At 49.8% G+C, this 27,785-nt stretch overlaps 1 protein-coding gene and 1 long non-coding RNA gene across 2 annotated transcripts in view; one reads left to right on the forward strand and one right to left on the reverse strand.

Moving 5' to 3' along the window:
- Positions 1 to 11,556, reverse strand: part of LOC103234437 (uncharacterized) — a 31,321-nt gene extending 19,765 nt beyond the window's left edge. Inside the window, exon 1 of the long non-coding RNA XR_012093205.1 lies at positions 693 to 11,556. This is a non-coding gene — a long non-coding RNA (uncharacterized lncRNA). The remainder of the gene's footprint in view (positions 1 to 692) is intronic.
- Positions 11,557 to 11,779: 223 nt separating this feature from the next.
- The window catches only part of TSHZ3 (teashirt zinc finger homeobox 3), a 75,583-nt gene continuing 59,577 nt past the window's right edge, over positions 11,780 to 27,785 (forward strand). The window contains exon 1 of the mRNA XM_007996189.3: positions 11,780 to 12,446. Within this exon, the coding sequence (XP_007994380.3) occupies positions 12,407 to 12,446 (40 nt within the window). The 5' untranslated portion in view covers positions 11,780 to 12,406. The remainder of the gene's footprint in view (positions 12,447 to 27,785) is intronic.

Below are 27,785 nucleotides of genomic sequence, written 5' to 3' on the forward strand. Positions count from 1 at the left end.
CTCACACTGTGAAAGAAGAGAGAGGAAAAAAAAAACCTCTCAATTCTCCTAAGCTTCTGGGGCATTCATTGTAGAGACAGCAATGAAATATTGAATTAGAAATTGACCAAATCCTTTCTGTAAGAAATCAGGAATGAGTACAATGCACAATAAATAATTGCCATCAAATATTTAGCAAAATGTATTCAAAAGAGTAAGTTTAATATCTATTTTCCTGCAAAGGATAAGTCACTCTGTGAGAAGGCTAGAAATGCCCATTGAATCCAAGTCCCAATGAGTATATGTGTATGCATAGATACAAATATGTAAATATATATGCACAAGTACATGTACATGTACACAGAAATATATGGGAAAATATTCATTTATTGTGTGTGTGTGTCGGGGGGGTGGGGGTTGGATCCCATTAAATCATTCTAGATTTGGTTGGAATTCACCCTGATAGCTGAACAATTATGGAACAACTGCATCCTCAGCACAAAATGACCTTTTCGTCAAGTTACAAAACATTAAAGGTTAAAGGATGTTTGAAACGAAGTTAATACTTTTAAAACATTGGGAGAATGGCCATCTTTTCAGAGATCTGACCAAAAATGTGAAGGAAGCATTGGACAGCCTTTCTGGCTATTATTTGTGGGTGGGTGTCACATGTTTGCACTGCCTGCTCCTGCTGAAACCATGAATGAACCTACCTCCTTAGGAAATGAGATGAGATGGGCCTGTGCTCTGCACGGCACGGGAGCCCACGAGAGGACTCCTTAGCAGGCTGGTTCCTAATTGCAATTTTGAAGTCACATTTCTTCCTCTCAAAAGTGGCGATGGCAAAGAGAGCAAATCAATGAGACTGTCAGATTTTCCCGCCTTCTATTTTCCATCTGACCTGGATGGTGCAAATTCCAGTCGCTACTAACAGGGAAAATAGAAATATCAGTCACCGGACCCCTTCCTCTAATGAGCTCACAGAAAGGCCCGGAAGAACCTGCCTTATCAGCCCTGCAAATGCCCACTCTTCCCACAAAGTCAGGTGGACTGCGTGCTGCCTTCAGCCATTCTCTCCTGTCTTTCTTTTTTCACCACATTCCAAGCACCTGCTTGTAATCTCAGGTGCATCCAGGCTCAGCCCAAGTATAAGCCTTTATTTTCAGGGTGGTCCGGCCCTGTGGCCACCCTGCACACCAACTTAAGGGGGTACCATTTATTGGACAACTACTGTTCTTCACCAAGCTCTCTGCCAAGGCGTGGACACACATAATCCCAGATGAGCCTCACAAGTGCCCTGGGAAGTAAACTCTATTGTGACTTGCCCACGGGCACACGGCTAGTGACACAATGCCTCTGGTCTGACTCTGAAAGCTTCCAGAATGTAGCTCCAAAAAACCATGGGTTCAAGGGGCATCTCTATTTTTTTTTTTTTTTTTTTTTTGAGACAGGTTCTTACTCTGTTGCCCAGACTGGAGTGCAGTGGCGTGATCTCAGCTCACTACAGCCTCAACCTCCCAGGCTCAAGCGATCCTCCTACCTCAGCCTCCCAAGTAGCTGGGATTATAGGTGCATGCCACCATGCCCAGCTAATTTTTGTACTTTTTTTTTTTTTTTTTTTTTTTGAGACGGAGTCTCGCTCTGTCGCCCAGGCTGGAGTGCAGTGGCCGATCTCAGCTCACTGCAAGCTCCGCCTCCCGGGTTTACGCCATTCTCCTGCCTCAGCCTCCCGAGTAGCTGGGACTACAGGCGCCCGCCACCGCGCCCGGCTAGTTTTTTGTATTTTTTAGTAGAGACGGGGTTTCACCGTGTTAGCCAGGATGGTCTCGATCTCCTGACCTCGTGATCCGCCCGTCTCGGCCTCCCAAAGTGCTGGGATTACAGGCTTGAGCCACCGCGCCCGGCAATTTTTGTACTTTTTGTGAGGACAGGGTTTTGTCATGTCGCCCAGGCTGGTCTCAAACTCCTGGACTCAAGTGATTCGCCTGCCTCAGCCTCCCAAAGTGCTGGGATTACAGGCATAAGCCGCCACAGGGCCTGGCCAAGGCATCTCCAATTTTGATGGAAGGTTTCCATGCTGAATTCCTACTTGGTGTTTAAGATGGAGAAAGCTGTCCTGTTTTAGAGATGGAGACGAGGTTCAAAGAGAGAGAGCAACCTGCTCAGGCTCACTGGGTTACTTATGGGCCACAGGCTCAGGCCTCCCATCACCACAGTTGGAGCTTGCATTCCCCTGCAAGGTACTGCTTGCTGCACACACATCCATCTGTGGGACACCCCAACTATAGGTGTGATCCTTACAGTTACTCACTGATACCTATCTCCTCAGATAAACTGACTAGCTTCACTCTCTTGGTACTTCACCTGTCGTTTACTTCCTCATTCATCGTGCACAGTTCAGCTGAGATAGGACTGGGTGCAGGGCTGGATGACAGCCAGCCCTCTACGTCTTTCCTGCTTTCACTGCCTACCTTCTTGTCCCTATATGGGCTCTAGATACAGCATCCTCAAGGTGGAGAGAGACAGAGAGAGAGAGAGAAAGAGAGAGGCTTGCATTTCTGCACATTCTAGACAGGAGTGACTCTTTAACGAATTTCACCGTTGGAGGAAAACTCTCGTCCATTTTCAAGTCTCAGGTGAGGCCTGATGATGGGGAGGAGAAAGGAGGGCTCCTGGGCTTCCAAGACAAGTTTCTCTGCCCTGTCGTATAAGTTGACTCAGCCATCTAGGAAGAGGCCTACTCGTTCCTTAGGCCTCCTCCTGATGGGAACCCCATCCCAGGTCCTAAAACCAGCCAGGATGGAAGATTCTCTTAGAAAGTAGCGAGGCCCCTTTTGTACCTCTGTCACCAGTTGTTTACCCCATGCATTCCCATCAAGCCTGGGGCCAGACCCTCTTGTCTTCAGCCAACACACTCCTCAAAATTCCAAATGATACAAAAGCCTTCTTAGGAATTAACATCTTTTGGGCAACATACTTTGAAACTATTGATAATATCTATAAGGTGATTGAGAGTCAAAATTCACTCTCTCCCAAATGTGTGTTCAGCACCTACTCTTTCTGCTGTGTGTATTTACACACGGTTAGTGAGCCAGCCTGGGCCAGGCTCTGAGTGGTCCTATCCCCAGGTTCTCCTTGGTGAATGGGCAGGGGAGGCTGGCTGCAGACGAATGACTTGCTTTGACTATGTCTGGGGAAGAGATGCCAAGAGGGCTGGTGACTGGAGTGTAGACCACCTCCTGCAGACCCTTTTGGCTGGGAACGGGGATGGGGACTGAGTATTCCCAGAGACAGCTAGCTGGGAACCAACTCTAAGCCCTGCTGAGATAGAGAAAGAACAAAGTGTTCAGCATCCCACAGCAGAGTAAAGAAAGGCAACTGCGCTTCTAAAAATTCTGCTTTAAAGGCAAGTCCGTGGGGTGCTCCGGTAGGTTCTAACAGGCGCAGCCTAGGGAGCTGGCATGGGAATACGGGCTGGGGGAAGGGAAGAGATGATCAGCGGACAAGAGACATCCACTGTTCCTTGGCTCCCATGCAAAAGTCCCCGTTGAGTTAGGACCTCCAGGAAGAGCTGGGCCAGGTTCTGGTGGAATCAGAAGTGGCCTCATCACCAAGCCAATCTCCCCTATGTGAATCTGCCCTATCTTCCTGGCTGAGCACCTAACCCTGGCCAGCGCCTTATGCCTTATGTATATCCCTTTTTGCCCACTCACTGGAGCTGCCTTGAGGCCTGAGTGCTTCCTCCAGAAAGCATTTTCCCAGGGGAGAAGTTCTGCCGGCTGAGGCCAGCCTCCAGGCACTGCCTGCCCCTGCCTAGGCTCCCACAGCTTAGCCAAGGTTTGGGGCTCCAGGCAGGGTGCCCTCCGGAGCGCCCTGGCCTGTGAGGGTACAGGGTCGTTGGCTCAGGGCAAGATGGAAAATTTGATGTATCAGCCCCATCATTTCATTATCAGAGGGCCTTTGGGAAAGTTGGCCATGTGGTCTGCGGTGGGCAAGAATCTTGTCTTGAAGCTAAGTCAACAAGAGCAAATACACGATTTTAACTTAAGTGCCGGGTTCGTTAGGGGAACCTAGAGAAGGTGGTTGGGGGAAGGAGGCTGGAGACTTTCTGAAACCCCTCCTTGGGGTCACCATCCACTTCTGCAATCCATCAACTTTTAAGGTGAAGAGGCTTGCGGAGACCCTGCTGTACAGCCTAGTCCACTAGCCAGCCGGAAAGACTCCTGGGGCCGCGAAGCACCACCCGGAGCCCACCATCACCCCTCCCAAAGCCCCTTGCATCCCAAACCCCCAACCTCATGTCGCCTTTTGGGTCAGAGCGCTCGCCCGCGCTGTCCCGCCTCCAGAGGGCGCTGACGGAGAGGTGGTAGCGCCCGCTCCCGCCGCCGCTCCAAGGGGCAGCCCCAGGGACTCCACCCCTACCCCGCCACCCGGCCTAATTTGAATATTTCATTGGCTGCCGCCAGTCTGGTCAATTTATCATGCAAATGCGGGTGCCCTCCGCGCCAGAGAGGAGCCATCGCCCGCGCAGAAGAGCGGCGCCCGATTGGTGGCCGAGACAGCGGCATTTGTAATATTTTTCTTTGGGCATTAGAGTCATTTACCAATGCCATCCCCGCAACTCCAGGCACTGAATCACAAGCCACTTAAAGGGTTTTATTGGCAGCTTGGAAACTTCTTAACATGTTCTTTTATTTCAAGCCAAGTGTCAACCTACTTCTGACCTCCTTCCCCTCCACCACCTAAAAAAGCTGCAAAAAACTCCGAACTACTTTGTGCACTCACCATTTGCACGCGGTAACAGCCTCCACCTTGCCACAGGGAGAAGGACTGGACCTGTTTGGGGCTAGCACTTGGTAGACCTTAAATAAATAACCTTTGAGAAGTCTTATAAAGGTGGAGGAGGGACTGTTGGAAGAGACAAGCCACAAAAAGAAAACAGAAAAAGAAAGGAAGAGATGGGGAAAAGAGAAGAGGCGGCAGAAAAGGGAAAAGGCAGAATTTAGGACTGCTCTGCAAGGGGGAAAATCTTGGTGTTATCAAAGCCCTGGAGATCAGAGACTACCTGCATGCCATATTATCTAACGCTTCGGGCCACCATGTCCCCAGTCACCCTGACCCTCCTATTGTCGAACTACAGGTGATATCCATCAAATTTCAAGAAACAAAAACGTGAAAGAATGAGGCCCCCAGCGTGTTGTCCCTCTCTTTTGTACCTGTCCTGCTGAAACTTAGGCTCCGTCTTCCCCGTTTGCAAATTGTAAATTTAGGGACACACACAAAACCCTAACGTTGAAGACAGATGAGAAAAGCAGTGTAGGAAAGAAGAGCTGGGAAACGAGATTCTTCCTAGTCTTGCCAATTCCCTGGCTAGTTAAGGAGGTCACCAGCCTCAGAAAGATGGGCTGTCTGGTCGGCTGAGACCTGGTGGTTTGATTTCTGGGACCTCCACCTCCTTCAGGATTCCAGCATTCAAAGAGCCGAGGTTCACAGCCGTTATCAGGTTGCCCACACAATGATTCATATACCTGCAGTGTGGGGCAGCTGGCGCAACCACACCGGAAGAGTTGGGCACCCCTGAGCTACAACTAGCAAATAGCTGCTTGCTCCCGGCCAGGGGTGAGCCCCTAGGGCAGCTGCAGCTATCTCTAGTGTAGGGTTTTTTTTTCTCCCCCTTATTTTTAGCTCTGCTTAAATGGTTTCCAAAAATCCATTTCACCCAAAGTGGGGTGGGGGTGGGGGTAAACCACGCCACGCTGCAGCAAGGAATTCGTGAAATTCCCAGCGCAACCCAAGTCGACGCGTGGGATTTGATAAAAGGGCATTTCGCCTGGAGTTAAGCGCTCCAAACTGAGTTTAATGTGCATCTGTCCTCCTTAGACTGAAATACAAAGACGTTTTATTTTCTTTATTTAATCTTCGCTCTCCTAAAAAAAAAGTTTTTGAAAGTTCCGTAGATGATTGAACGAAAGAGAATGAAGGAAGAAAGAGGTATCTGAAGATGCGAGACTCAGAGCACTGGAAAGCGTGGGGAGAGGGGAGGGAGTAGAAAATCACCATCTCCTGTCTTGGGAAACCCAAGAAAGTAGCCGCTATGACTCACACGACCAGAGGGTGGGTTTCTAGGCAGACCTGGTTTCCCTCTCCCCACTCCCCTGTGATAACCGTCTTGCTTCCTTCCCTCCCTCTTTTAGGTGTATTGTTAAGTGGGGTTTTTTGTTTTTCTAAAGGTGTTTATAACTGCCTGGAAATCCTGAATCGGAAAAAAAGAAGCACTGGAGAGGGGGACCTGCAGGCTGTGGCTTCCTGGGGGACTAGACTAGGTCAGCTTCCACGCCAAGTTCTCCCGAATCTAGTTGTGCCCAGGAGTTAAGGGCGGGCCAGACAGGAGCACCAGCTTCCACCCTGCTCTGTCCTGGCCCCAGCCCCGCACAGTCAGGCATCAAGCCTGCCAGGGAAGAAGATCGAAGGCCCGTTTGCCTTTCAGTTGGGCGGTCAGTCAGGCGGTCCTCGTGGAAAAAGGCAGCGGCATGCAGTGGACACAGTCTGCAAAGTTGAGTCACATCTCTGTGCCCCAAGCCACAAAAAATTTACGAAGTAGCAAGCTATGCCTGGTTGGAGGAGGACTGGGAGTGTGTACTCTGGTGTGACGATGCGTGTGTGTGCGCCTGTTTTGGGAGTCGGAGAGGCACTTCACCTTCCCCAAACCAATTCTTGACCTTGGGCCAAGAAAAGCCCCCTACTTTTCTCCAAAGATTGTACTCCCACCCCCAGCTCCCATCCAGGCGCGCCTGACTCAGCTCTCCCGAGGCCCCACAGAAGTGGTATTAATATACTCTTCGAATTTTTGAAGGTTTATTTCACGTCAAAACTGTAAAAGTTCTTGGGAGAATTTACAGACAAAACATCTGGTTCGTTAAAACAAAGCTACCGGAAAAAGAGAAACAAACTTCGCCGCTGTGTAAATGCACTTTTAGCAAACAATTTACCACCTGGCGAGGGCCAGGGTCCCTATCCTTCCTGCCTGGGCAGGGGCCGAGATTCCAGGGCCCAATTTCTGGGTGAGGTGTGCAGGTGGCAAGCTTCCCTGAACCCAGGGCACCTCCTCGACACTGTCTAGCCCAGAATGTGGTGTGGGGAGGTGTGAGGAAGGTGAAAAATCCATATGCCAGCGTTCCAGGTGAGTGCAGGCAGGAGGGCACCCACCTGGTGCCCTCCCTCCCAGGTGCTGCCCAGTCCTGGGCTCCCTAAAAGCCTACACCCTGGGCAAATACCCTCACACTTTGAAAGGGGGTACAGGCTCCCAGAGGGTACTACTCAGCGTGCCCAGTCCCTCCAGGTGGCCCAAGGTTCCCTCCAAGAACCACTCTCCAAGGTCAAGGTTTAGGCCCTGGATGCCTGGGACAGGAGCCTGCCCTAGCTCCTCACCTTGTAACAGTAGCTTTGAGGACACCTTCTTTCCCTGAAGTCTTTTCCCTCAGTGGCCACTCCAGATAAGGACAGGACTTGGCCTTCTTTGGGTCCAGCTGTCACCTACTGCCCTCAATCACCACCTCAAACACAACCTCGGCTGCCTCCCGGCGGTGGCCTGGCTACTCCTTTCTGGCACTGACTTTGTGACTCTGTGTGGCGTGTTGCGAGCCAAGTGCCCGTCCCCACAGCACACACCTGTTCCTAGCCACGCCTACATATGACTTCCCCTCTCTCTTTTAAAAACTTATCCGGGCGGGGCTCCCGGTATCATGAATGATCATGAATGATCCTGGGGCGGGGCACAGGTAGCCCTGGGGATAGGTGTCCCGATTTCCTTGAGTTCAAAAAGCCGGAGGCAGATTTCTAACCCCTGACCTGAAGAAGCTTCATTTGGGAGCTTTTCCACAGATTTTCTACTGATTACATAGCACCGCTATGGAGGAGGAGCCGGATTCCACTGGGCCTGAGGTGCAGTCCTGGGGGTCAGCACTGCCTTCATGGCCCTGGGTGATGTTTGGGGATCACAAGGTTACCACCCAGCTGTTGGGTGAGCCACCTGGCTGCCATGCAAGTGCCAGTTTCTCTTATGGACATTTGCACCTCGGTGTTTCAGTGAGTCGTCCCACCGCCTTTGCTCATTTTTCCTCCTCCTATTTTTAGGGTTTTTTTTTTTTTTTTTTAATGTTCCCGGTAACGCGGCACCTCCCAAAGGTGAGGACATCTCACTGGCCTAGGGGCTTACTTTTCAGAGTGACTCAGCGCGGGTAGAAGTTACCAGGGGCTTGCAGGGCCAGAGCCTGTTGTTTTTCAAAGACAATCTACAACTCTGAAGAGTGGTGAAAAGATTTCTACACAGTGTACATTCTACAGAATTCTAGCTTCTCCGCGGGTGCAGACTTTTCCGCCCTCTAGTCTAGCGTGAAAACAGTTCGACCACTGGATGTGGGCGGCGAAGCCCGCACCCTAGAGCGCGGTGTCTACCTGCAGGAGGGAGCTGCAGCCCACGCCGCCGCGGCCACTTCTGGCCTCCTCGGGAACCGAACCGAGAATACCTCAGTGCTCGCTTAGAAGGCGGCTCCTTTTCCCCTTCTTACTCGCGAATGGCGAAACGAATAGGTGCGCGGGATTTTACCCGTTTGTGTAGTGGACTCTGAGGGGGCACCAGGTACCGAGACAGAAATCTTTGCGGTAAGAATAAAGTCAGGTAAAATGCCTGGTACAGCCGCCCTGCAGATGTCCCAAGAGTAGGTCCACCGTACGCTCTTCCCATTAAGTTCTTAGGGGGAGGACAGGGATGGCCCTTTGGTCAGGCTGGATTGATCAGGGAGGTATGTGCATATGTTTGCCCTCTGGACATTTGGGGAGGGGTTATGGGGGAGTTGAAGGCAAGAGGCAAAATCAGGTACAACAAACAACCACAGCCGAGAGCGGCACTCTCGGGGAATGGGCGCAGGGAACTCCGCGCAAAGCTCCGGCTTCCCAAACCTACGATCCTGCCCTTTCTCCCTCTGTAAATAACATGTGAATTCCAGACTTACTGCCACCCAGACACTACTTCTCCCTAAATCTGATACTTAGTTCTCACTGGGATCAACGTTTCCCTCCGCTCTCCAGCTCCTCTCCATCAGGCCATGTCACGCAGCAGCCAGGTGGGGCCAAAAAGTTTTAGCGCGAGACCTCCTGGCTAAAACCTGCCCAGCCACCTCGACAACACAGCCTAGGGCCAAGTGAAGGGGGTTTAAGCCCTTGCATCCAGGTAGCTCCCGGATCTGCAGTGTGCTTGGTGCGGATTTGGGAAGTCTCCCTTCCTTCTCTCCTAGCCACACCCAGCCCACAGAAGGGCAGAGAAAACCTGGTAGAAAATAATGACTCGGGCGACACTGCCCCTCTTCCTTCAATTCCATCCCTAGAATGGCCTGCAAAACTATTCATGTTTGGGGGGTCCAAATATTAAGTGGGGGTGGGTACATGTGGCGAAAAGAACACAGATTAGGGATTCAGGCTGTACCAAGTCAGGCCGGGGGCCTTTTTGCGTGTCCCGGCATGGCAGTATGGTTGCGGCGTGCACTCCGCATAGCCCGTGTTGTGCGTGGCGGGCTGTCGCTGCAATGTGCAGCCCATTGACACTGATGGATGCGCCAATGGTTGGACGGACAGATGTTAGGGCGGATCGCACAGCGCTCGGCGCCTGAGCAGGGGAGGGCCAGGCAGCTACCAAGCGGCGGCCGCCGGCTACGCGGAGACCCGAGTTCAGGCCGCGGCCCGCAGGGGGAGGGGGCCGAGGGAACAGAGGTTTGCAAGAACAGCGAAGGGATGGAAAGGAGGAGAAAAGCACGACCAGGGAGAACTCCACGCTTCCGTGCGCGGCGCCCCGCGCTGTGCACACGCCGCACCGGGCGCGCCTAAGTGGGCGCTTCGAAGGTGAGCTGGGAGCGGGCGGGAGCTGACCCCGTGCAGCGCAACCCGCCTCCAGGCGACAGGAGCTCAGCGCAGCCACCAGAATGGTGAGGCCGCCGGCGGTGTCTACCAACTCACCGTTTCCTCGCTTGCAAGAAGCGTTTCACGCTCCACGGCCGCGTCTCCCGGGCCTGGAGGAGTAGCGGTTCTGGCCTCTGCGGCCGCGGGCACCCAACGCGCACGGCGCCTCAGCCCCCGAGTCCGCCAGCCCCAGAGTCCCGCAGCTGCCCGCCTCGGACTCCCCTCCCCGCCCCGCCTGGGGTCCGCACCCCACAACTCCGAGCGCTCCTGCGCGCGGGAAGGCTCTGGAAGCGGCTTTATAGCCGGGGAGGCCAGCGGCGGCGCATCTGCATCCTGGGAGACGTCTGGACCCAGCCCAAGCCCGCAGGCTGGGTGAGCGGAGACTTTTGATCTTACCGTGTGGGTGAGATCACTGTCTCCCGGTCTAAAAGAAAAGAAAGCATGCTGTGAACTTTTAAAACAAACTTGCAAAACAGTCGCAGAGAAAAAATAAAAAGGACACAGGTCAGAAAAAGAGGGAGAAAGAGACTAAAAAAAGAAAAAGATAAGGGGGGGAAAAAGGAAGGAAGGAGAGGAGGAAGAAGTCTGGGGTTTGCTGCTCCGGGAGCGCTCAGGCAGCCGGTGCCGGAGCGCGGGGCGCCCGCCCTCGCCGGGACTGTCGGCCTCGGGGCTCACGAGAGGGCCAGAGCCCCAGCCGGCGCGGCCGGGTGCAGGGCCGCCTCGGGGACAGTGGGCCCGGAGGCCGCCCCCGCGCTCCAGCGGCCGCCGCCCGGCAGCGCCCGGAGCCGGCCCCGCCGCGGCCGCCCCATTCCCGGCCTGAGAGCTGGCCCAGGGAGACGCAATCGAGCCCGCAGCGCATCGATGCGCCGCCGCCCGCGCCGCTCCGGCTCCGGCTCCCGCTCCGCCGCCGCCGCCCGGGGGTCGCCCGCATGAGCTCCGGCCCACCCGCGCCCTCGCCGCCGCCCGTAAGTGAGCCCGCGTCGCCCTACCGCCCACGCCGCCCGGCCAGCTCCTCCTCCCCGCGGACCGCCGGCCGGGCCCTCCCGGAGCCTCAGCGACCCCGATCACCAATCAATAATCAATCCCTCTAGTCCAGCAGCGCCGGCAGGCCGGGCGCGGGACACGGCGCGGCGGCCCCCCGGCTCTCGGGGGGTGAGCCCCGGGCGGGGGATGGGCAGGGGAGCCCGATTTCCTTCTCCCGCCCCCGTCCCGCCCTAGGATCGGCCCGCGCGGTGGATGGGGGGCGCGGCCCGGCTCCCAGGGGGCGAGGGGCTGGGTGGAGAGACCCTGATCATCCTAAAGTCAGGAGAGGAAACTTGAAGGAACCCCCTCCCACATCGACCCCCGGGACGGGCCCAGGAAAGTTTGTCCGGGGAAAAAAAATTGGGGGAAGTGGCAGCGGCGGGTCCTGGGGGAGGAGCTGGGTGGCGCGGGGTCTGAGGGCTGCCGCCACCCGCCCCGGCCCGCGCCCGCCTCCTCCCTGGAGGGGGCCCGCCTGTGGGCTCTGGCATCCCCGGGGGGCGCCAGCCGCGGCCAGCGCTGGGGGCTCCGGAGTCCGCGGGTGGAGAGGAGTGCGGGCCGGGCGGGGCAACTGGGGGGTGGCCGGGGACAAACGCTGGGTGGGAATAGGGGTGGGGGATAACGGGCGCCCCGGGACGGGCTCGGCGGGGCTGGCGCCGCGCCCCTGCGTGTGCGCACGGGGCGGAGGCGGAGGGGCGGCACCCCTTTTGCTGGCGGGGCGGGGGTCCCAGGCGGGCCTGGGGCCGGGGGTGGGGGCGCGGCGCCCCCGCGAGCGGGCGAATGACACGATCATCTCCTTTTCCTTTAAGCTTGCCTGTTGCCGACGCCGCCGCTCCAGCCGCGCCGCGGGCAGAAGACTGGACCGCCGAGCCCCAGGCCGCGGCGGCGGCTGCGCGTCCCCCCGGATGCCGTGACCCCCGGCCTGGGGGCGGGGGCCGGGGCAGTACCGGCCCGGGCCGCTCCCGCGCTCCTCCTCCCACCCCTCTGCCCGCCCTCTCCCCCTCTCCCCGCCCCCCAGCCCCGAACCCCGCGCACCTCGTCTGGGGACGGGGCGGGGGGGGGCAGGGCCGCCGCTCCTCCCCGCCCCCTCCTCCTCCGGCCTCTGGAGCGATTTGTCAAACTTCCCATTCCGCCGGCAGCGCGGTCCTCCTCCTCCTCCTCCACCTCCTCCTCCTCTGCCTCCTCCTCCCCCCCGCGCTCCTCCCTCCCCGAGCCTCCCTCGCCCGCCCTCCTTCTTCCCTCCGCACGTTCGGGGTTCGCGGCGGAGCGCGGCGCGGGGGGGACGCGGAGAGCCTGGGCGCAGCAGCATCCTGCGGGCGGCCGCTCTCCGGGGGGGAGGCTGAGAGCAGGCCCGCCTCGCCCCCCCGCGGGCCCGCCGCCCCTCCCTCCCTGTCCTCAGCCCGGCAGCGGCGGCGGCGGCGGCGGCGGCGGCAGTGGCAGTCGCCGGAGAAGCATCATGCCGAGGAGGAAGCAGCAGGCGCCCCGGCGCGCAGCAGGTACGAGCCGCTTCCCCTTCCTTCTGCTCTCCTCCTCTTCCTCCGCTAGCCCCGCGCCTCCAGCGGGCGCGACCCCGCTCCTCGCCCCGCTCCTCTGCCGGCGCTGAGTAACTCCGGGTGCAGCTCCCCTGTTTGGGTGCGTGCGCCCGCCTCGGGTACCGGGCGCCCCCCGGACGCCCCGCCGCGCTCTGCCCTCTTCCCTCTCGCACCCACTTGGGGAACCGCTTGCTGGGCGCGCTGAGCCGCGCCAGGTCCCTGCCTCCTCAGCTCTCCGGCTCCAGAGGGGATGGGAAGCAACCCCGGTCTGGCTTTTTCTGTGGGGGGCGGGCAGGGTCACCTGAGTTCCCCGGGACACCTTCCGCGTCCTGCGGGCGGCCGATCGGCGGGAGACTGCCCGGTGTCCGCCAAGCCAGGGAGCGCGAGCGAGTGAGCGAGCCAGTCCCCTTGGCCACCTTAGTGCTAATCCGATTGATTCCTCATTTCTTGGGCCCAAACTGGGCACAGCGGTGGAAACCGGAGCGCAGAGGGTCTGGGTATTGTCAGATGACTGTCAAGTCCATGTTAGATGCTGGCGTTTCCTTCTCCCCTGTTTGTGTTTCCTTGCCCCCACCCCCTCCTTGTACTGCTGCTCCCACCCTCATCTCCGCATAGCACTTAGTTCTGGGACGTGTGTGAGTACTTTTTTGTTCCTCCTTTTTTTTTTTTTTTTCTTTCTTTCTTCAACCAGGAGTGTCAACTCCTGTTAAGACTGAGCCAATTTTTTTTCTTTTCTTTTCTGGAAAACGCATCACTGAAAACAAAACAAAAACCACACACATAACATTATTTTGCAATAATGTGGGTTGGGGGCATGTTGCCTGGAAGAAGGGTTTCTGGCCCGTTGCCATCCTTGATTTGATGACTGATTGATCGCCCGTCATGCTGCTGCCTTTGATCTATTCATTCCCAATAAACATCAATAAATCACTTGGAATAGTGAGGCCAAGCTCTGTGACGTCAGGAGGGCCCTGTCAGTGCGACTTTGGGATTTGGGGCGAATTGCCGAGAGGACCACATATGGACGTGATGTATTTTGATATGAGTAACACTCAGATGTGCAGAGTTCAGATGCTCCCTGAAGGGGAGGGTTAAGTGGGGCTTCCTTTCTTCTGTTTCCTCTTCCTTTCTTTTACTTCTCTTTTGATGTTAGAGGAAAGGGCAGAGAGTAGGGTCAGGGCATTGGCTGGTGCCCATCTTGGATGAAGGCGTTGTACCCATCGTGCCCATAATTTCCATCACGCCAGCCGGCACTGCCAGGGGACCTCACACGTTGGCTGCACTCTGTACTCCAGACCCCTTAAACGGGGTCACAGAGAAGGAATGATAATTCTCTCTTCTCCCAGAAATGTACTTGCCTGCCAGTGTCTTCAGAAAATCTCAGAAGAAAACAGGGTTGGTTTGGGGCTTAGGATGCAGGTTTTGTTCTCTGTCCTCTGTGTTGCCCAAATTTAGAAAGTTTGAAAATTCCAGGAGTGATTGTAGGGAGCTTGCCGCCTCCCTAGTTAACCTCCTGGAGCTTGCTTCTTGCCCGTCCCACCTTCTACTTTAAATTCCAGGCTCAAGCAATGAGCTTATCTACCCAAAATAAACTCTGAAACTTTGGAGGAATCCTTCACAAAGTTGAGTAGTAGGAATGTCTTGGGCTTCTTCCAGTCTTTGAAAAATTTTTTTTTCTTTCCTTTTTGGATACACATTTTAAGGTATGTGTGTGCCTCCATCCAATGAACCATATGTGATTACATCTTTACATTTGGTTCAGAACTCTCTCTCTAGTTCATCTCTTCAGTTGCACCCTGCCAATCTGAGACTCCTATTTGATAGCTTCCTCCAGAAAAATATCAGAGGAGGAGGGAACCTGCTGTTGGCTTTATTTATTTATTTATTTTTAGAGCAACCTGTTCACTAACCTTTCTGCACTTTTTTTTTTTTTATTATTAAAAAAGAAAGCCAGCCAGGAAATCTCAGGTCAGTTAAGAAAAATTCATTATATAAAAAACTTGACTGCAGGACTAATAGGAGATGGAAGAATGGTTTTGCTCTATCAAAATGACCCGTCAAAACGACTTTGTTTCATATTTGATTTAATTGTCTCTCTCCTGACAAGCACATTCATCAATAGCTTAATGGTCAATCAGAAGCTGGCAGCATGAGTGCTTTCTTTCTTTCCCATACTCGGGTTTTGGATTTACTTTATCAGAATGCCTCTGCCTAATGGACATGTGGAGGAGGGGGTGGAGGCTGACTGAAGAGCTGCTTATTTAAGAAGAGTGGAAAAAAAAAAAAAAAACTCCACATTTAGGCTGGTGATAAGTATGCACAGAGGTTTTTTTGGTTGGTTTGTTTGTTTGGATGGACAAGAAACTTCCCATTTTTTTTTCTCCTCTTTTTCAGTTCTCCCAGCTGCAAGTTATAAGGTTCATGCCAGCTTTTGTGGCATACTGGGAGTGATGACAAATTGATTGCTTTGTACTGATAGAGAGAGAGAGAGAGAGTGGGAAAAAGAAAGATGTCTGCTGATTGGTAACTGGAAATCCAGTCCCCAGCAACCTTGAGAATACTCGAGAATTTTTTTTCCCCTCCAAACTGAAAGGTCCGCTCAGCCATAAAAAAAGAAAAGTTGTTTTGCCAGCTTCATTAGTGTTCACCTAATTAGCTGTAAACCTGATGGATTCCTGACAGCTTTAATGATTGGAGATGACAAGCTCGACGCAGTGTCATCCAGCAGAATTAGGTTTGCAGCTAGTTTGATGTAATCAAGTTGATATTACACAGTCCTGGCTGCCTTTAGTTGTGCATTAACTCAATTTTCTGCTGCAGGTGACAAATGGGCTTTGGTACCTGGATAATCATGTCATAGGAATTAGGGCCCTTTTAATGGTCTGGGGTAGAATAACAACCACAAAAGGCCAAGAGCTGGGTAGGGCGAGCAGACGTGGCACACAGGTACACGCAGTCTTCATATCTAGGCCAATGTATCATTGCTTTCCCGAAGGCCGAAGGAGGCTCCAAGAATCCCTGAAAATACATATTTCTGTACTTTAGGATTTTTTGGTGTTTTCATAGAAACTATGTATGGCTTAGTGTCTTTTCTCAAAGAGAAAGAGAGGTTTCTTTACCTGCCAAAGAGAAACCTGGGCGGGAGTTTGCTTCTTTGAGACCTGTAATTTCCAGGGGCTGTGCGTTTGTGCTGGACAGATGTTGCTGCCTTTAGAAGCTCAGAGGAGTGGGGTTAGGGAAGGACAGTGTCCTTCAGGCAAAATGACCATTATCCCTTGCTTAAAGCATGACTTTCTCCTATTCAGAGTGGTTTTTAACAAACATTTCTGAAAATGCCAGAAAAATTTTAGTGTAATACTTACTAGCAGCTATTTTATTTACTTATATTAATTTTCTGGAGGCAAATGTGAAATCGTAAAAGACCATTTCTTATGCCTCCAAAAAGAAAATAAAAAAGAAATCATCGAACCACAACTTGCCAGCGAGCTGTGTTCTTTGAAAGGGGGTAATGTTCCATGGAGTTCTCAGGTGGTAAAAACAAGGCGAGGGTAAATCTTCAAGCATCTTGACTTTTGTGAAAGTGACTTGGACCCCCTAGGGTCTGCTGGTGTCACAGAACACTGTGGATCCCCCTGGAACAGGCAGAAGGGGGTTTCATGTTGCCAGTAGATATGGGCATGCCTAAGAGGTGGCCCACCTGGTGATGTCCAGATGACACCTTCCTAAGTCTGGTCCACACATCGGGCAGCTCCGGGGAGGAGCTTTTCCCTTCTCTCTCGGAAGCACATGGAGCATTCAGAAGGGCATTTCGGCCTTAGCTTTGGGAATTTATTTCCTCTCAGACCTGCCATGTATTTCTCCTTGGACAGGTATTCTACTCTGTAGCAAGGTGGCAGAGGGACTGGTTTTGACCGTTCTATGATTTTTCTTCCCCCATTTCCTACGAAATGAGAGCAACAATGCAAATTCTAAAAAGGAAAACCAAGAAGACGAAGCAGAAAAACAAAGGAGGTGGGAGGCAAGGCTATTCCCCTGGACGTCCACGTGGGGAAGAGAACCTTCCAGAATCAGCTGCAGTGTCCCCATTATCTTGACAGCTGTCAGTTAGGGCTTCAGTGCTCTCCAGGGCCACACTTGATTGTGAGCTGTTGATGTTGTCATTTTGTTCTCAGTTTTGCCTTGAGCACGCTCATAAACAGGAGCCAGATAGTCAATAACTGATGCCTCAGCAGCGATTCCCTAAATTGCCTCACACGTCTGCCTTTTCCCCTCTTTTTGCTAAAGATTGTTTTGTCGAGTGATTAGAATGAAAGGTGACTGCTCAGGGCCGTGGGAAATGCCGTGAAACCCAGGTGAGTTGAGAGAATTAAAACCATTCCTTTACCCCCCGCCCTCCACTCCTGGGATTTCTGGAAAGAGAAAGGATCTACCTTCTTGAAGGCAGAGTGTCTGGACCTCTTGTGGTGCTTTCTCTTTCACACGTGTCCTGCCAGAGTCAGGCTGGGGCTAGGGCTGCGGCAGGCAGGCGGGCAGGAAGGCAGAGAGGAAAGGAGTCGGAAGTGCCCAGTCCTGGTGCACACAGCCATGTTTAATCCAAGAGTGGCAGCAGTTCACAGTTATTCCAAGTGCAGTTTGTAAAGCTTTCCTCCTGTCCCATTTTCATCCCTGCTTGTCACTGGGCAGAGGGTAAAAATAGCTTTGGTTGTGTCGTAAAAAAATTAATAAAAATGAAATAAAGTAGGGTGTGTGTGTCTACCCTTCTGTGTTAGTGTCCAGCCCAGGTGGGTAGATGGGTCTTTCAAATCAGCTGCTTTGTCACAGCCCTGTAGCACTACCCTCAAAACCCATGGAGGGGAAAAGGACAGAAGGGAACAGTGGTATCCTGTATCCCAAACCCTTGCAGGTGTTCACTCTGTGTGTGTGTCTGTGTGTCTGTGTTTTAGTTATGCTCTAAATTGTGGTTTCTCTGTCTGAAGTTACAAATGAAAGGTGAATACAATATATTGTATTTAGTAACAATGATATGGACTGGTACATCCAGACAGATAATGTGCAGTTGTAATTAGACTCAATAGACAGGCAGTCATTTTTAAATTCTTTGACACGTGCATAAAATAGTCATATAATAAGATAAGATGACAATTTTATGTTAGGTTGATAAAGTGTCCCGATACATGCATTTAAATGTCTGTAAGCCTTTTTAAAAAAAATCCAGACAGATTAATTCCAGTTTCCAGTATTTGCAGTTAGTCATTAAATTTTTAAATCCCACTAAACAATGGCTATCAATATTTTTCCCCTGTTTCTGGATTTTCTTTAAAAAAAAAAAACAACTCTGAATTGTAAGGACTGGAGACATAGACTTGGTAGCTTTTCTTAATTTTTCACGATTTATAGAAATTTACGTTTAGACATGGACTTAAAAATTCAGGTCACTGTTTGTGACCAGAATAACGCTATGCATTTTTGGAAGTTAAAAAAAAAAAAAAAAGACAGTAATAGAACATAATCTTCTTATGACCACTTGCCTGAACAACTGTCATACTCTAGGTTTAGGAATCTTTATTAGAAAGATTACATAGTGTCCTTGACCAAATATTGAATATTTTATAAGCCCCATTTAAAAAAGAAGACATTTCTAGCACATGCACTTAGTTTGATCAGCATTTCGATTCTTGGGTTTAATTACTTTCAATTCTGTAAATTATTTTAGCATTTCAACAAGAATAGTCCAAGAGATACAGTCAGGGGGGCGGGGGCGAGTGGTTCACTGAAGGTCACGTTACGTGGACATTTTAACCATCTCCTTACCTTATTTTCTCAGATATGCAAAGGTGTGGCTCTTGAAGAATAATTTAAATTTGTTTGGGCTTAATGATAAATTATTAATTCATACTGTCAGGACACATGTTATTAATTATGACTGTGTTTTCTTCATCCAGAACAGCTGTTGGGGAAACAGGGTAGGTTCAGATTGTTGTCAGGAGGGAGAGCACAGGGAACTTACCAACTCCTTGTCTTCATGTTCCTGGTCACCTGGCTGAGGGAATAAAGGAATGTAAAGGGTAGAGTATAGGGGAGAGAGACACTGTTAGTTCTAGATCAAGATGGGCACTGGCAGATGCTAACTTATGTACGTTTTTAAAAATGCAAGCCTAACTCTCAATGCACTGTGAATCCAGGTATGAACCGAAGGCAAACCCTCCCTGCGTTATTCCAAGCCCAGTTTTGGATTGGCTGCCCTCTCCCTTCCACCAGTTTCTCTTGTTTTTCTTCTTTTTCCTCTGTGGTAGGCCAGAGGTCATGCTTACAAGTTTATAGCAGTAGAAGACACAATATTCAGAATATATATTTGTTCCCCAAAGTGGAACCCATCCTTAATGGAGAGCAAAGGGCTGTTTGGTAATATACGTGAAATGACTCCAATTCATTTACTTTTGATTTTCCATTCCCATCATTAAATCTAGTCCTATGTATTCAGTTTCCTCTGAGTTCTTTGAGAAATGCATGTTGCATAAAATAGGCAATTTTTAATGAACAATTTAATGTAAATGGGTTTTGAATTTAAATTAATATTAATGAAGCCTTGAGTGAATTTATTTTGCATACGTAAAGACTTGTAAGTCTTTCACCCATGTGCTTTCTCCTTTATGTAGTAACATTGGTTGGGTGGATTAACCAGCACCTTTCAAAGATTTACACTTAAAAAATTAAATTGATTTTATATGTCCACTATCACCAACGTACTATTAAGCAAAAAGCGTGAGCTCAATTTTAAGAGAATACAGCTTTTTCCCTGTTAAACCTGTCAGTTTCCATTGCTCTGAAAGCTGCCGTTGGTGTGGCATTGCTGCTGGAGAAAATATACCCCAACAATAGTTACTACAATCAAGATGTTTTCTTTCTTTGGCTTACCTCTAATGCATTATGTATCCTGGAATGATGGGAAGTTCTGTAATTAATTCTGTTAGATGTAATTGCTATAATCACTTTGATGTTACACATAATAAAGGTAATATGGTAAGCACATAAAAAATATAAACACCTTATTGTAATACTCCTGCTAAAATGCCTTCTCATCAAGTCTGGTTTGTAGACAAGTGTTCCTGACTATTTTTGGTCATAGGTGACAGTTTATTCGAGCTGTGTTCATTGATATTCTAAAGGAGAAGCATTTATTGGAAAAGATGGGCCTTGGTTTGGAGGGATCTCCAGGCTGGTTGCCTAGGAATCTTAATACCGGTTTTCTTAAAGATGTGGCTAATTATGAAAAGGTGACCATTGTCTTCTGAGTAGACCAGAGAGGTAAACACTTCAGAAGTAGCCGTGGAACCAGGGAAGAATGTGGCTTAGGAGTGAGTGAGGAGCTAAGAGAATGCTAGCAGAGGATTCAGATCAAAGGAGCTGTTCTGTAGGTTTTCTTATGGTGTGGGATTGTGGGAAGTGCCGTGTGTGTGTGTGTGTGTGTGTGTGTGTGTGTGTGTGTGTGTGAGAGAGAGAGAGCGCGAGAGAGCGAGAGAGAGCATGCTAGCAGGTAAGCAGAAGGCCACCTTTCTATAACAGTGCAATAAGGGCAATAAAATGCAGAATATCTACTTTATTATTTTCCTGCACCTTTCATGGTGGGGGCTACAGATGGTGCCTCACTGTTGCATGGCATGTCCGGGGGTGGCTGATGTTGCCTGTTGGACTGAAACCTGAGTGGTATTTGAGACGTACTTCCATGCCATCAGGCCTCTGTTCATCTACCCTGGATCCAGACCACCACAGGACATCAGGGAAGTTTGCCTGAGACCCCAAGTGTGCAATACTTGTGGGATGTTTCCGAAACACATGTACATTATGTACATTACTCTTTGCCGATGCATCTTGCAAGAGGCTAGAATGTGATGGGGCAGGTAACTTGTCATTTAATTTTAACTTCCTGGAGATCCTAGAGTCAAACTGGTGTGTGGATCTCCTGGACACCCATAATGAGCTGCACCTTGTCCCAAGTGTGTTACAGAGGTCTGGAGGCCTCGGGATTCAGGGTCAGCTTGGCAGTTTCCACGTGCCTCCCCCCATCTATATTGTATTTTTCAGTAAGGGATTGCACACAGGACTCAAATAACAGAGGGTGCATGTGTGAGAAGGGGATGCTGCAGCCTCTTTGGAGGAAGAAAAAGGTGTGTTACAGTGGTTGAGAGATGGAAGGTGAACACAGTGGTTGCCTGGCCTATGTCCAGAGCCTGTGAAGGCGGGTCTTGCTGCCAGCTTTAGCCGACTGGGTGCAGACTGGCTGGGGAAACCGGGGCCTGCCTCCTGGGTCTTGGCCCTGCAGCCTCCTGCCTGCCAGGTAAGCAGGGGCTGGAGGAGAGGGTCCTTGGCTCTGGGCCGTGGGCCCGGGCAGCAAACTTGCAGCCCCCAGTCCTCCCAGCAGTGACTCCCAGGCTGGTTTTGATGGTGAGGATGATAAAAGGTCTGAGAACTCCATAGGCCCCAGTAATCAGGGCCCGCACTGACATCCTTCTCAAGTTTGACAGCTTCTTCCTTTTCTCTCCTCACCGCCAAGGCTTTCTCAACTGAATTCCCCGCCCTCCCTCTCCCCTCCTCCCTGCCCGCCGCCCACCCCTTCCCTCCCTTTCCCCTTTTCTGTGTGCGTCTCTCTTGTTTCATGTTCTTGATCAGTTTCAGATGCTGGGAATTATTTTTTTTCAGGCGGGAGGGGGAGTGTTGCTTTAGGTTTGTGGGTTGGGCAGGTGTGAGAGGAAGTCTGTGGTTTTTTTTTTTTTTTTTTTTTTTTGTACTGTAGGCCTGTTGCTAATTAATGTTCCTCCATAAGATTCTGTCGGAGTTGAGTAATGTTTTTGATCTTTATGCCTGATAACTGCATACTTAATGAGATTTCAAAGCTGTGAGTGCAGCTCCCTACAATTATTGACAGATGCCTTTTCTTTGCCATTGGGTTCAGCTTCATAAATCCTCTCGCCATAATGAGGTTCAGCAGTGCCACCCTGGCAGTGAGCTAATGAAAGGGGGAGGGCGAGGCGGCTCATGGCTGTCTGACACATTTTTTTCCTTTAAAATTTACTATGCAGATGTCAAGCTGTGGGACGATTACTTCAAACATGCTAATTTTTATCTTGCTTTTGTGTCAGCCCTTTGCCATTAAAAAATAAATAAATAAAAGGGCTAACCTGACTCCACTTAATTTCTTTTCTTTCTTTCTTTTTTTTTTAAGTCACATTTTTTTTAATAACCCACGGTGTTGCGACAGCTAGGGACTTCGACACGTGCGTGGCCTTTTGCAGGTATCCAGCAACAGAACGCCTATTTTCTTTCTTTTTTTTTTTTTTTTTTTTTTTTTTGCTTTTTGCTATGGGAAGGGCAGTGGGAGGATGGAGTACGATTTCCCAGGCCTCCCATCACCCTGCCCTAAGTATGCACTTGAAACGTCAGAGAATTCATTTCAGAGTTCTGAAACTAAATCCTGGTGGAGAAGAGCCTGCACCATGCCAAACAGTCGATTTCCTTTTCAGCAGAGTCATACATCACTGACCCACCCTTCCCTCCTGACAGAATGACATATGTCATTTATCATATGGGCCCCAGCCAGACTTCAGGGAGGGGAGGGAAGCCCAGGTCCATGTGAGGCTGTCTCCTCCTCCTCTTGGTACTGTACCCTATGGCTTGCAGGAGGGAGCTCTGCTGATTTGGCGAGAGGGAAAGGGAGGAAAGAGGCTGGGCAGGGGAGAGGGGGTAGAGCCTGCTTCTGGATGGCTGGGTGTGTGGCGTGGCGGGCGCAAGATTGGCAGAGGCACGGGAGAGGTTATGTTCGTTCATATTATCTGCTAAACCACACTGTTCAGCCTTTGACGCTCTTCTGACTTCTTTTTCCCCTTTCTCGTTCCTTTTCTCTTTTCCCTGCCTTGTTTCCCCCATTAGTCAAGGGGAGAGAAAAAAAAAAAAAGGAAAGAAAAGGGTTGACAGGTATCATTCAAGCCACCCTGGCTTGCAAAGAGTGGTATAAATGAATCTCAGGGCTCCTGACTTCACATGATTCAAACGTGCGTTATTGAAGATGGATGTTCCTTAAAAAAAGATTGATGGTGGATGCCGGGCTTCGGGTACCATTTATCATTTTGAATATTATTTAGACTTGCCGTGTAAACCTGTAACTTGAGAGTCGGACAAGCTGGGACAGGGTAGGGGCCTGTGTGTGTGTTTCTATCGATTGGCCTTGCCTTCTCATTGCAGCTGACCAGACACAAACCCTCCCATATGCAATAGAGAAGACTCCCCCACTGAAGAAAGAAAGAAAGAAAAAAAGAAGGAAGGAAGGAAGGAGGGAGGGAGGAAGGAAGGAAGGAAGGAGAAAAGGTGGAGGGAGGCAGGCTTTAATTTTGAATAATTTCCAAGGACACAGAGAAAAATGAAGTATCTGTGATTTACACTAAAGCTCACAGGCAAGTTTCTCTCTGCTTCTTTCTCTTTCTTCCCCCACAGAAGCAGTCACGTACAAAACATTAAAATATAAACAGAGCTGCAGTTGCTGAAGACAGAACCCTTGTCTGATTTTTTTAAAACTCCATGTCATGCTAAAAAAAAAAAAGAAAAGAAAAAAGAAAAAAAACACCGTATCTGAAAAGCTTAGCACAATATAACTATTAAAAAAATCTTTTGGTTGGCTTGGTTAGTAGTGCGAGAATGAAGTAAAACGTAAAGACTTCCACGTCTCAGGAATATTTCAGATAAAAAATAATCGTTTGCGGCTCCCTGCCCGGGCTCCCAGCAGCCTCTTCCCCTTTGTGCCTGAGCTCTGTCCCCTCCGCAGGGCCCCAGCAGACCCCCACCAGTCCTGATGTGGACAGCTGTTTCCAGGCCCTGCAGTTAATCGCTTCTGGGTTTGCACCCTTGAGCTGTGTGCACCAGGACACCCCCACCTACTGGAAGTACTCAGGGACGCAGCCTGATTCACTGACACAGCCCCCAGCTGCCTGAGGATTCCTTGAAGCTCTGGCCTTTCCACCTATTCTGCTGCAAGAGGCCTTGAAGCCTGCTTCCCTGGTGGAAAAAGGAAAGTAGAAACTCTCCAGGCTTTCCTGCTGGGTCTCCACCACTGGAAGAGCCCCGATAGTGCAAATTTAATTGGCAGGGATTCTATTAAATATGTGACTTTATTTGGGGTTGCTAATGAAATCAAAGGCTTGTTGTATGACTTACAGTGTGGGCATTCATTTTTAAGAATGATGGGATAGAAAGTTAGACCGGAAGAGTTTTTCTACCTAAAGAATTGAGAATCTAGAATTTGTGGAAGGGCTGAACGTGCCTATCTTGCCACCTCTGGGACAAACTTTTCCCTGACATGTAAAACGCCTGCAACTGCCATGAACAGGAAAGAAATGGAAATGGTACTGATTCACTCATCAGCTCCAGGCAACGTGTGTGTGTGTGTGTGTGTGTGTGTGTGTTTATTTTGAAATAACTTTATTCGCAGCTTAACACTTTGCACTGCACACAGCATGACTTAGAATTTACTTTTGGTGTTGTCCAGCTGCTGCCAAAATTTGGGTAGAATCAGATTTGTATTCTTTGTTGGTGCCTGGAATAGTTGCCAAAGGTACAAAGGTGATGTTGTTCCTTGCTGAGACTTCGTGGAAGAAGGCAAAACTTTGTTCATCTGCCCTTGCACTTGGGCAGTGTTGGAGGTAATTGGAGTACAAGTGCCAATTTGCGGGAACAATTGTAAACACCTTTGATACAAATGCCATCATCCCATTTTTACTGATTAGAAAAACTTCGCTATTAATAGGTGCAAAGTCCATTTCAGGTATAATTGGTAAGGAACTGAGTGCACTCATGGGAAGAAACCTTGTTTTGTTTTTTGTTCGCTTTTCTTCTTATCCCCTTTTCTCAGTTTTATGGCTGGAGACATGATTTATTGCAGCCATCCATCTTGGGGGCTCATCCATCACACCCGGGTTGCTAGGAGATTGTGGCAGCAGCTGTTTGTTCTGAATCAGACAGAAAAGTTGTCAATCATCAAAGGCAGGTGAATAGCATTAGAAACACGCTATTGTCAGACGGAATAATTAATCAAAGAGAGAAAAGATAATTAAAAAGATATGACCCTTGCAAGTACTTGCTCTGGGTTGCCTGTTAAAAAAAAAAAAAAAAAAAAAAAAAGAAAGAAAAAAAGGAAAAAGAAAGGAAGAAAGAAAGAAAAACTGCTTGGTCTTTTCTAGACACTTAAGCAGCTGAGGGCTGATAAAATATGCACTCTGCAGTGCATAGTTTTTAATTAATTGAAAAAGGTTCAACATTCAAAGACGATGCTGGAGAGAAGTCCGATTATGAACAGAAGTAATATTTATTGTTTGCTTGAAGGGCTTGACACAGAGTTCTAACTTTTTGTTAAAAATCTCTGGCTTCCCTGGCTGGCGAGGAGGCGCAGGCTGGGGTCTTCAGGTATCCGCTGGCGCCCCATGTCTGTTCTCCACTTCCCGGCCTGCAGTCTTGGCTCTTCCAGAGAGTCTCAGACCCCGAAGAACTGGAGTGAGACCCTGCCAACCAGGATGCGATGCCCTTCTACAGTTCTGGTGGGTCTGAAACTTCATTCCTTAGATAACCAGGTTTTTTTTTAAAAGATGAAGATGGGAAGCTTGAAAGAAATTCCATGAGGTCCACCATCAAGATGCCCAGAGTAAGCTATGCATCTCCTCTGGCCTCTCGCCTAACTGGAACACGCTCTAGGTCCTCAGGACCTAGAGAATCCATCCATCCTACTTCAAATCCATCTCCGTGTGGTCCCACAAAGTATACTGCAGAGTCCCAGCCAGAGAGTGATAATGTGACATCACATTCTGAAAAGGCCCCCAGTCATGGTTTAAACACCATTCTGGGTGCCCCTTTCAGCCTCAAAAAAAAAAAAAAAAAGAAAAAAAAAAAAAAAGGTCATAGTTTAGGAAGTTCGTTCTTGCTTTTTCTGAAGCTAAAATATTCTGCAGGAATTGGAAAATGTATTAAAAACTAGATAGAAAGTGGCATATCTGGAGTTGCTTTTCAGTGAAATATGCTGCAAACCCTGAAACAGATCTACTCTTTTATTTTTGGATACTATGCTTGATTTTCACACCATTCTCTTCCCAAAGAATAGCAGGACTTCTAAAATTAGCAGGAGGAAAAAAGGCTTGAATATTAGAATTCATGAAAAGGAAGAAAGCAACACGTTTTTGAGCTGGGACACCGTTTTCAGGGCATGCCAGATCAGTGCACTAGGGACTCTGTCCCTGACTCCCTGCATGTCATAGCACCGGGGATTCTTTGCCAAGAGTCCCAGAGGAATCTCCGGTGGCCGCACCTCGTGGTGTGATGTCCACCTTCTGTAATGAATGCACTTGGAGCCCATGGGGGTGACACAGCTCTGGCCTGAGAAATAGAGAAAGAGAGACCCAGATAAGCAAAAGCACCTGCTAGGCCTGCTGGCACCCTCGCAGAGGGTCTCACCTGTTCAGGAGGCTGGGGGAAGTGTTCCTTATCAGAACTTGGCCTTTAGGGAAATGAGTGGCTTCGACTTCAGGTGACAATTTGGGTTCTTGAGCCGGAATCTCCTTGGTGGCCGTCTAAGCTCACAAGTCAGACTGGGAGACAACCAGTCTCTTGAGTTTTCTGATCACATAGCAGTTGTCCTTAAGATCAGTATTTTCCAGGGCAGTCAATACCTGTTCTAGACCAACAATGGGGTGTGCTGCAGGAATGCTAGAGATTCCAATAGATACCTGACCAGGGCTTGAGAACTTCAGGTGGATGGCAGTGTCTGGGCAGGGGAGGAGGCCCTCCTGTCTTCCGTGAGACCTGGCCATTTGGAAGTGGGCAGTAGGGGTAACTCCTCTGGTCCTCGAGAGAAATTCTTGTAGTTGCCATCTCTCCTTTCCAAATAATTGCTGAGAAAGCGCTTTGCTTAATGTCAGCCAACGCAGTTCCACAATGTGGCGGTTCGTCGGGGAAGGGCAAAGGAAGAAAGATCCTGTGAATCATTTATGGTAGATTTGTGAATTCACATATAAAAAATGTCAACCTTTAATGCTAGTGAAATTAGAGTGAGATTTTCTCCCTCTTAAAAAAAAAGGAAAACAAGCAATGGGTGAAGAAAAGGGAAAGTCTTTAAGTTTTCAGAAGTTCACGCAGGTCATTTTTCCTGGAGCCCTGGTCGGGATCTCATGTTTCTGGCTCCCCCAGGTAACCCCTGGCAGCTGTTTGAGTGACTCACTGAACACATGACAGAGAGAGGGCAGAAAGAAGGGGTGATTGCTTATTCTTTAGAGGAGGTTCGGGTTCTGCGGGTATGCATTTTGGCCAGGATTTCAGCATCTGTGTCCCTGGGTTATGGATTCTCTGACATGGGAGGCAGGAATAAACACAGGTCTCTTATGTCTCAAGGGGGCATGGTGGGATAGAACCACCACGTCCAAAGCCATATATTACCATATATACCATATATATAAGCCATATATATACTAAAACTCCACTGACCCCCGCATCAACTTGATATTTGAGTGTTCTATCTAAGTGATGTGTATTTGCCTCTTGGAGTTCCGTGAGACAAGGTTACCTGGAAGTCATTTTGGTTTTTCCTAACTCAGCTGCCATAGACTCAAAGCAGGCTCGGCCCCCACCCTGCTGGCTTTGCCTGAAGCCTTAGGATGAGAGGGGAAGGCAGCAGAAATTAACCAGTGTGACTCCCTGTAGGTAGAGACATTCTAAAACACTTAAAAGACCTCAGTCTGCATAAGATGCAATTGTTATTACTCATCTGCCTAACAAAAAGCTTTTGAAAGGGGGCAGAGATTCATATTTGCCAGAGGAGAAGATGGGTTATCAGTGGTTTTCACGTGGTGAAATGTTCCCATTCCATTTCTTGCCTTTGTTTCTGCTCTAGGCTTGTAGTAAAATGGCTCTTTCGTATATATTAGTTAGCAAGTACTACGGCTGTGTAATAGATGAGACTACGGTGGTGTTCTTTTCTCTTGCTTTTCTGTATGAAATCATAAGGCAGAATGGACCCTCCCCTACGTGACGGAGGTTCCTACCGAGATGGTTAGGTGAATAAGTAATAGAACAAACATGTAGTCAGCTGGGCAAAGGAAAATAAATAAAACAACAGCATGTTCTTGGTTCTTAGAGCCGTGCAACATGAGCCTGTTCAAATTGGGTCCTGGAACTCCACACTTTCTGATGTAGTGTGGGTAGGGAGGGAGCAAGGTATTATTTGGAAACACATGTACATGCTCCTTGTGAAAGAAGTGAAGTATTTAACATTTCTGC

The sequence above is a fragment of the Chlorocebus sabaeus genome, chromosome 6 (genome assembly GCF_047675955.1).
Source record: "Chlorocebus sabaeus isolate Y175 chromosome 6, mChlSab1.0.hap1, whole genome shotgun sequence".
Lineage (NCBI taxonomy): Eukaryota > Metazoa > Chordata > Mammalia > Primates > Cercopithecidae > Chlorocebus > Chlorocebus sabaeus.